A 9,788-nucleotide genomic window follows, 5' to 3' on the forward strand; every position below is an offset into this window, starting at 1 on the left:
AAGGACTCCAGTAACCCTGTTGATGAGATTTATTATTCTCTGCTCTGTACAAGCCGCGTCTGCCACCCTGCCCCCCACCCCCATAATCCAAAAAAGCACCCGAGCCCCCTTGTGGCCCCCCCCAAAATCCACTCATACTCCGCTTTCCAGCCAAAGGAAGTAGGGGCAGTGGTTCAGGCCCACCTCCCCCAAAGTTTACTGGGGGACAGAATGCTGCAGGGGCAGGGCAGACACGGGTCACAAGGGGGACGGATGGACGGAGGGTCGATGTGTCTGACAGGATGGGAGGTCCAGGAGGGGAGTGATTCAGTCTGGAGTCTGTCCGCATGGGCCTTGAAGGCGGCTAGTCTGTCTGAGGTTCTGAAGGACACATGGGGCAACAGCGAGGAGGGGGTCTCGTCAGAACCCAGGGAGGGGCGAGTCCAGACGGGGACCGCTGACTGGAGTGGTGATGGGAACCCCACCCCCAACATCAGGCATCCTTCCCGGCCAGGGCACTCGCCCCTGCTCCAGGCCCGCCCAGGCCCTCAGCCTTGTGGGCCAGGCGGTGCTTCTTGAGTCCGTAGGTGTTGGCGAAGCCCTCGCCGCAGGAGGAGCAGCGGAAGGGCCGGCCGCCCTGGTGGGCCGCCAGATGCTTACGGAAGTAGCCGGGATCCTTGAAGGCCTTGAGGCAAGCGGGGCAGCGGAGCTCGGGCCGCGGTGGCTCGTGCGCGCGCTGATGGCGCAGCACGGAGCTCAGGTAGAAGAAGCCCTTGCCGCAGTGCTCGCAGCGGTAGGCCCGCTCGCCCAGGTGCAGCCGCTGGTGCTCCAGCAGATTGGAACGGTAGCGGAAGGTCTTGCCGCAGGCGCTGCAGCGTTGGGGTCGGGCCACTGCATGCAGTCGCCGGTGCTCCGCCAGGCTGGACGACTGCGCGAAGCGCTTGGCGCACACGCCACACTTGAAGGCCCGCTCGCCAGTGTGCACCACGCGGTGCTGCCGCAGGTACCAGGAACGCAGGAAGCCTCGGCCACACACCCCGCAGCGATAGGGCCGCTGCTCCGTGTGACAGCGCTGGTGACGCATGAGCAGGGCTGCCTCCCAGAAACGCTTGCCGCACACCGGGCAGCGGAAGCCCCGTTTCTGCCGGTGGCTGCGGCGATGCAGGAGCAAATCGTAGGCTCCGGCGAAGCTCTGGCCGCAGAGACCGCATCCCAGGGTCCGCCGCACCAGGTGCACGTACTTGTGAGTCACCAGGCCCAAGAAGTGCTTGAAGCTCTGGCCGCAGGTGGCACAGCTGAAGCGCTCGGGACCCGAGCTGGCGCCACCGCCGCCCCCGGCCACCACCGCCCCACTCGCGTCATCGACGCCGGACACCCCTGCCAGCGCCGCCACGGCCGCCCCCACCTCTCCCGCCAGCCCATTGTCCAACACGCTGGCTGCGTCCGCGCTGCTGGAGCCATCCGGGGCCTGCGGGCCGCTGGGTGTGGGCGGGAGCAAGCGCTCAGGGGCAGCCTGGTGGACCAGCTTGTGCCACATGAGGTTCTCGATGAAGCCGAAGGTCTTGCCGCAGGCGTCGCAGCCATAGGGCTTCTCTGCCATGTGGGCCTCCTTGTGGCTCATTACGTGGAAGAGGTCCGGGAAGTGCTCGCCGCAGTCCGAGCAGGCGTAGCTCAGTCCGTCGGCGGCCCCCGTGGACGCGGCAGAGGCGCCCGGGCCACAGGCCCCCGGCGCGCCCTGCGTGGCCTGGAGGCCGGCAGCCCCGGCCAGGGCGCATGGCAGCTGGAGCCGGTGCACCTGGCGGTGGCGGGTGAGGCTCTGCGGGTAGCCGAAGACCTTGCCGCAGAGCTCGCACTTGTAGGGCCGCTCGCGGGTGTGCACCACGTGGTGCTTGCTCAGGTGGAAGGACTCGCGGAATCGCTTCCCACACACTGGGCACTGGTGAGGCTTCTCGCCGGTGTGGATGCGCTCGTGGCGCTTCAGGGTCTCACGGCGCCCGAAGCCGCGCCCGCAGATGCCGCAGCAGAATGTCTTTCCAGGGCCACTGGCGCCCGCGCCTCCGGCCGCGCTGGTCCCGGCCCCGCCGAGCAGCAGCGGGTGGGCCCCCAGCAGCGGCACGGGCACCGCGCCATACACCACGGCCGCCGCAGCCGCCGCGGCCTTCTCGCTGTCAGTGGCAGGCGGGTCGGGAGGCAGGAGATAGGGGCCTGGGGGGAAGGCGGGCGGGGGCTGCGGGCCTGGGGCCGCGCCGTCCTTGGGCGCCTCGGCCGCGGCAGGCGGGGCGTGCGCAGCCTTGTGCCGGAGCAGGCTCTGCGGCGCCGAGTAAGACTTGCCGCACAGGTCGCAGGGGTACACGGGCCTCGGCCCCGCCGCCCCCGCGCCCGCGTGCGCCGCCTGGTGCTTGAGCAGGTAGGCGGCGTCGCGGAAGGCCTTCCCGCAGATGCCGCAGGGCAGGCGCAGGAGGTCCGCGGAGTGCGTCTTCACGTGCCGCTTGAGGCTCTCGCGGCGGTTGAAGCTCTTGCTGCACACGGAGCAGGAGAAGGGCTTCTCGCCGGTGTGGATGATCTGGTGCTGGTGCAGGTGGCTGGGCTTCTTGAACACCTTCCAGCACAGCGGGCAGGCAAAAGGGCCCTCGCCGCCGCCTGCGGCTGCCGGGGGCGGACCCACAGCGGCGGGGGCGGCGGGCGCCGCGGTCGCGTCCGCAGCAGCCGGCGTGGCCGGAGCGCCCGAGGCGGAGGGGGCGGCAGCGGCGGGGTTGCCGGGCGCGGACGCGGGCAGGCCCAGCGGCGGGATGGGCGCGCCCGGATGCGGTGGGGCCCCGGCGGCCGGCGGTGCGTCCTTGTGGCAGCGGCGGTGGCGGATAAGGCTGGAGACGTGGTTGTAGGTGCGGCCGCAGACGCCGCACTCGTAGGGCCTCTCCCCCGAGTGCACCAGCATGTGCTGGACCAGGTGCGAGGACTGCTTGAAGGACTTCTGGCACACGCCGCACGGGAAGCGCCGCTCCATCAGGTACTTGAGCCTCCGGAAGTAGCCCTTGTCGTCCTTGCCCGGGTCGCAGGCCGCCCCTGCGGCCGGCGCCGGCGGGGTCTGCGAGGGGGCGGGAGGTGGCCCCGGGGTCCCCGTGGGGGAGGCCAGCGATGGCGTCACCCCCGGCCCGGATGCAGGCCCCCCGCGTTTCAGGTTCCCAAACAGGTGCTGGTGTCCTGAGAGGTCGACGATGCCCCACTGCGGGGCGGGGAAGGCGGCATCGAAAAGCGGGGGAGGCGGGGGACCGAAGGCGGGTGGCAGGGGCGGGTCGGGCTTCTTGGCTTGGGACGAGGACGAGGACGAGGACGACGAGGAGGAGGTCGGCGCCTCCGCCTTGGGCTTGAAGGCTGCCTGGGGCGGGTAGTCGTACTGCGGCGGCGGGGGCTGCGGCGCGGGCTGCGGCGGGGGCCCGGGCGCGCAGGGCAGGGCCGCCACCGCCTTGGCGTGCTCCCCGTACAGCTCCACGGGCTCGAAGCGCTGGTGGTTGAGGAACTCCAGGAAGTCGAAGGGGTAGCTCTGGAAGTGGACCCCGTCCTCGCCCCCTATGCCGCTGCTCCCGCTGCCCCCGGCGCCGCTGCCCGCCGCGTTGGCCTCCATCTCGGACCGCCTGTGAGATGGGAGACCCTGCAGGGAAGAGGAGGGGGCTGAGGACCCAGGACAGGCCGCCGGGCCCCCGCCAGCAGAGCGCCGTGCAACTGGGGGCTCAGCGAGCAGCGCTGCCTCACCTTCCCGCCTTGCTCGCCTGGCCCGCGCCGGCTTCCCCTCCAGGCAGTGCCCCTCCTGGCCCGCTGCCCCGGCCTCTCCTCCGCCTGCCACTTCCTGTGTGTGCCTTTGCTCACCTTCTGCCTCCCCATTCTTCCATCTGACCCGTCTTTCCTGTCTCTTCCAGGGTTCACACACCTTGCATCTCCTCTGTCCGTCCTGCAGAGCCTCCGCCCCCAGCACTGCCTGCAGGCCCTGGACTTTCCTACTCTGACTAGAATTCTGCCCGCACCCCCGGCCTCAGGTCTGTCTCCTGGCAAACTCTCCCAGGCCTCCACAAATTCTCAAGCCCCGCTGGTTTTGCCTCTGCAAAATGATAATTCCAATTGGAGTGAAGAGGGTGGACTTGGGAGCTAGAATGCTAGATTTGAACCTAAGCCCCACTATTCTGTGTGACCAAGAGCAAGTTCCTGAACCGTCTGCGCCTCGATTTCCTCACCTACGAATGCAAGCGACACACTCATGCACATCCGTGCCTCAAAGGGCCACTGTGAGGCCCCACCAAGCTAACATAGGTAGGGCTTTTCAGGTGCATGCTTCCTGCACTCTGTGAGCACTGGGTAAGTGGAAGGTAGGACACTGCAACCCACCTCAGTTGTAAAAACAAAAAGTCAAGACAAACCAAGACATCAGATGAAGTCGGTGTTGGGGAGGGGAGCACCTTTTCACTCCCAGATGGGAAGGAGAATGTGCTTGCCTGGGAGAAACAGGTTACAGCAAGGGGGCTGGCTCCAAGAAAGGCAGCCATGCGGTAGAGACATATGGCCCTGCGCCTGGGCAGACCTGGTTCAGTCTCCCTCATGTGATACCCCTTTCCCACTTATAAAAGGGGGCAGGAACCACTAGGCTGAGGGGAACTTAGGGGGCTGACACAGGATATAAGGAGACACACACTGAGAGAGCCATTTGTGACATCCATGCCTGCAGGGAGCCTGGCAATTTGATGTTCAGGGACCCGGGGTTCCTGTCCTCTCTGGGGAATGGAGGCGCAGTGGCAGTTGGTTGGGCACCTCCTTCACAATGTTTTTCATTCCAGATGGCAGCTGTCATATCTGCCCCTGCAACGCCCCTCCCCAATCCTCAGCTCCTACAAGCCATCTGAGCCTCAGACCCACCCAGGGGCCTCAGGAAGCACCTCCACTGAGTCTGCGGAGAGCCAGGGGGGAAAGACGCCCCAGGTATGGTATGCTTCTTGGCCATCCCTGTCCCCGGGGGTCTGGCTCTTCGCCCAGCCCACAGCAGGGGTCAGTGGGGTCTCCCAAGGCCAGGGCCTGTCAGCCCCCACCCATCTAGCTGGCTCTCTCTCTGCAGCGGTGAAAGGTGAGGGTCTCCTCCACCCTTACTCAGAGGTTGGTATTTTTAGCCTCCACCTCTGGTGTCCGCGGGTGAGTCTCAACATCCCATGCCCTTCACACCCCCTCCAGCTATTCTGATCTCCAGAAACAGCAAAGGCATGGCTGGGGTGGCAGTGGCAGCCTGAATCCAGGAGTCGGGTCTGGAGTGGGCTGGTTGGGTGGAAAGAGGGCACACAGTGGAAGTACCCACCCCCAGGCTTACCTCCACCAGAGCACATACTCCTAAGAGCTCATGTTTACAAGCTAGCCATCATTGTAAGCATATTACATGAATTAACTCACTGAACTCTCACATATCTGTGAGACTGTCACCCTGCCAGAGTCACCTGCATGTCACTACTGTCATCACATTTGACAAAACGGAGGCAGAGAGGTCAGTGGCTTACCCAAGGTCACAGAGCAAGTCTGTGGCTCTGCCCATACCTTCCCCAACAGGGCTGTTTTATCAGGGTTCTCGCCTGAGGTGGAGGAAGGTAGATAGAACTGTGGGTGTAGGAGCCTTATTTGGGGGTGCTCTCTAGGTTACGGGAGGCACTTATGTGAGGGGCCAAGTGGGAAGGGTAGGTGGTTACCGTCCTGAACATATGGGGCAGTGATGTGGTGAATCTGTGCCCTCTGCCCAGGAAGTTCTTCCCCAGACCTCAAGGTTCCCTCCTGTGGCTCCTTCAAGTCTCTGCTCAGATGTCACCTCCAAGAGGGTCATACCCCCTATGCCATCACTCACTAGCTGCTTGTATTTTTTTTTCATCACAGTCACTGCCACCGACTTACTGTGTATGTTTCCTTTGCTATGCGTTTACCGTCTGGCCTCCTTCCCTAAGATAAGAAGGACTTGGCCTGTCCTGTTCACACCGCGCCTGCAGGACCTAGCACAGTGCCTGGCACCCTATGGGTGCTCAATAAATATTTAATGATGTGTGGGAATTAAAATGGCACCCTCCTAAATAACCAGTGGGTCCACAAAGACATCAGATAAATAAAAATGGAAGCACACCATAAGAAAACATAGCCAACACAGCTAAAGCAGTGCTCAGAGGCAAACTGATAGCTGTGAATGCCCAGATTGACAAGTATTTGTTGAGTGAGTGAAGGGATGAGACTAAGCTAACCAGAACTCCCCAATGGAGGGAGAAGGACATTTAGCAGAGATGGGCTGACATTCCCCCCTCCAAGAAGGAATTCTGGGATCTGGGGGCAGTGAAGTTATAGGGAGGGTCTCAAGGGCTGCTGCAGAGAGAAGAGGGTGTTAACTAGGAGACTCAAAATCACTTCCACTGGGAAATGAGAATAATTTCCTCATTCAGGGAACCCAAGCTTCAAATTGCTGTCTTTCAAAAGGGAGGTGAATCATGAGAGGGTTTCATGCAGACAAGCATGATGGGGGATTCCCTCCCAAGGGGCAGGAGTCCACAGCAATCACAGTCAATTGTAACAGCTCATGTTTATTGTTTGACCAGCTTGATATGTACCATCACCTTGATGCTCCAATAGTGCTGTACTGTTATTGGTCCCATTTTAGAAGGGGGAAAACTTGAGGGGCAGGGAAGGTCATTTCCCCCAAGGTCATGTAGCCAGTAAAGGGAAAGCAGGTACTGGATTCCAGATCTCTCTGATGCCAGGACCTGTGGCCATTCTACTGCAACAAAGCTGCTTTGTGATGGAATCCTAGTGTGTCAGTAGCACTGCCATAATGTAGCATGAAACACTGAACAAGTGCTTTCTACATTCTAAGTATGCTTCCAAGTCCTTTACATGTGTTGACTCAGTGGATCTTCCCAATAACTCTAGAAGATAGTTACAATCATTAACTCTTACAGAGGAAGAGACTGAGGACCAGAGTACACTAATCTCCTAAAGTCATACCAGTAGAAAGTGGCAGGGCCCAGAGTTAAAGGCAGGCAGTAGGCCTCCGGTATGCAAGCTGTTAACCCCTACAACATGCTGTCTTTCAATATTTCTCTCTCAAAAATAAAGGAAGGCCCCCACCGCACTTTACAGTGGGAACAGACTTTGCCCCACCCACTTCCCTGAGACCCCACCCCAGGACTAGCCTCTGGCATTTACTGAATGCTGACAGCCCTGTACTGGGTGCCTGACGTGGCTTGTCTCAGTCAAACTCAGACTTGTAAGATGAGCATTACTACTATTCTCACTTAATGGACAGGAGGTCTAAGACCAAACCATGTCCCTCTTCTGCCCAAAACCTGCAGTGGCCCATTTCACCCCAAGGCAAAGTCCTTATGATGACCTCCACAGTCCCCATGGCCTCCTGGCTGTCCCTCCAATGAGCTGATTCCATTGCTGCCCCAGGGCCCTTGCACTGGCTGTTGCTTCTGCCTGGAAAGCTCTGACTCCCCACATATACATCTCTCCCACCCTCTCACCCCCTCACGTCTTTGCTCAAAGATCGTCTTCTCAGTGGTTCTCCAGGGCCACTATAACCGCCACCCAGACCAGTACTCCTGCTTCCCCAGCCTGCTCCCCTGCCCTCCTTGCCAGCTGTGTCACCCAATAAGCCATATATTCTTCTTCTTGTCTTGTTTTTGGCCTCCCCCCTAAAAGGGGAGCGCCATGCAGGCAAGAAATTTTATCTGTTTTGTTCTAACCCAGGACCTAGAACAGTGCCTGTCTCAAACAACACTTTTCAAGGCAAGAAATGGGGGTGATTTGCTCAGACACAGGAATGCTGTGGGGCCCAGTGCTCATCCTCTTCACCATCCCACTCCAGGTGGAGAGGAGCTGTTAAGAGCAGCTCCCTGGGTGGGCCACACTTGTCCAGGAGGAGGAAGACTACACACAGGTGTGACTTTTTGGTGCATAGCTTTTGGAGGGACAAGATAATGATACGAATCTCTTAAAATAAGCCTTCCTGCCACCCTCTCATATGTCGCAGCTCCTGTAACTTTATAAGCTTACCCTGCTGTGTTTTCTTCACAAACACATATTTTCTTTCTTTTTAACTATTTATCCCATGAGCTAGAATATGCATGCCACAGGGACAGAGGTTTTTGTCTATTTTGTTCTCTGCTGCATCCTCAGCATGTAATAGGTGCTCACCAAACGATTGTTGAACAAATAGATGAATGGACAAATGAAGAACATCCTGGGCTTAGCAGAGCTGACAAAGGCCAGATAACTGATCACAAAGCCCTCACCTCCAAGGCCCTTCTCTCCCTCCTTCTTCCCTTTAATTCCTCTGCTCCAACCTCATTGGACTCCCCTGCCACCCCTCCACTCACAGTGATCGCAGCCACCTCAGGGCCTTTGCACTTGCTGTTCCCCCTGCCTGGAACAGCTCACCAGAAGAGATCTTTGCAAGGCTGTTACATCTTCTAATTCAGGCTTCACCTGAGTAGCTCATTGGATTCTCAGAGAGCCCAAAAAACAGCATTTATCTTTGTTTACTTGTTTTTGAGCTGTCTCTTCAACTAGACTGTAGAAACCCCCAGAAGGAGACTGTGTATGTCTCCTTCACAAATGTATGACCCAGACCTGTAACAGTAAATATTCGTCCATTGAAGAACGAATGAATGAACGCCCAGAGGAAAACGACCTCACACCCGAGTGAAGCTGGGGGTCTCCTCTAGGGGGTCCGGGAGGACAGGGTGACAGCTGGGTGGGAAGGGAATGGGTCAGGAGGAGAGCTGTTAGTGCAGGGGGAAGAGACGCGTTCTGAGAGGGAAAGGCTCACTATGGGGCTCTGTTCAGTGGGATGACTGAAGACGGGATCTGACTGGGATGAGGTGAGTGGCAGGCGGGGCAAAATTATTTCATGGGAGCCTGGCGCTAAACAGGCAGTTATTTCTACTTGAGAGTTGGAGATGTGGTTGTGCAAGCAGAACTCTAGAGGGAGCTGTTTTATGGTGATGGGGGTAAAAAGGGGTACTCTCAAAAGGAGAATTACTGGGGTGGGGAGTCCAGAGGATAAAAAGGCATTCTTGCCGGCTGACCAGAATACAGAGTATTTTCACATTAGGAGGCGGCGTGGGGGGCGGGAGGTTTCGGGGATAAAGGGGGATAGATAGGCTGTAATGCACCGATGCAACCCTGGAGACAACCTACAGGGGATGCTAGCGGAGGCTAACGGGTAGTTGCCCTGCATGGGGGAGGGCACGGCGACATGTGGGGGCAGTCCTGGAGGAAGCAATGACGGGGGGCAATGTAGAAGAGATCCTACGAGAACGCATGGGTGGGGGGCCCTGGCAGCAGTTTAGGCATCGCCACGAAGAGGGCGCTCTGGAAGCGGTCCTACATGGGGGCTAATGGGGCAGATGTCTGGAGCGGTCTTCCAGGGGAGCAGTGACTGGGGGCCTGAGGGCCGGGGCCCGGCGGGAGGAGCACTGATGGGGACGCTCCGGGTACCAGAGCGGGCCAGAGCGGGACCCCCCGCCCCCGCAGCCCCGGGCCCCGGACCCCTGCGCTCCGTCACTCACCGGCGCCGGGGTCTCCGCCGGGAGGAGGCCGAGAGGCGGAGGAGGCGCCGCCGCTCCGGGGAGACCCAAGGGCCCGCCCGGAAGTGCCGCCCCCTCCCCTCCCCGGCAGCCCCGCGCCGCCTGCCTGCCCGCCCGCCCGGAAGCGGAAGTCGCGCCCGTCTCCGCGGCGCCGGCGTGGAGGAGAGAAGAGAGGCGGCGGCAGCGGCGAGCCCCAAGGGGAGGTACGCCTGCGCA

General features: G+C 60.3%; 1 protein-coding gene across 1 annotated transcript; it reads right to left on the bottom strand.

Moving 5' to 3' along the window:
- Positions 1-97: 97 nt before the first annotated feature.
- Positions 98-9,788, bottom strand: ZNF865 (zinc finger protein 865). Its single transcript, XM_036909140.2, has 2 exons — positions 9,555-9,788; positions 98-3,628 (listed from the first exon to the last, which is right to left on the bottom strand). The coding sequence occupies exon 2, from the start codon at positions 3,599-3,601 to the stop codon at positions 473-475; it is 3,129 nt and encodes a 1,042-aa protein (XP_036765035.2). The 5' UTR covers positions 3,602-3,628; positions 9,555-9,788; the 3' UTR covers positions 98-472.

The sequence above is a fragment of the Manis pentadactyla genome (assembly GCF_030020395.1).
Source record: "Manis pentadactyla isolate mManPen7 chromosome 15 unlocalized genomic scaffold, mManPen7.hap1 SUPER_15_unloc_1, whole genome shotgun sequence".
Classification (NCBI taxonomy): Eukaryota; Metazoa; Chordata; class Mammalia; order Pholidota; family Manidae; genus Manis; species Manis pentadactyla.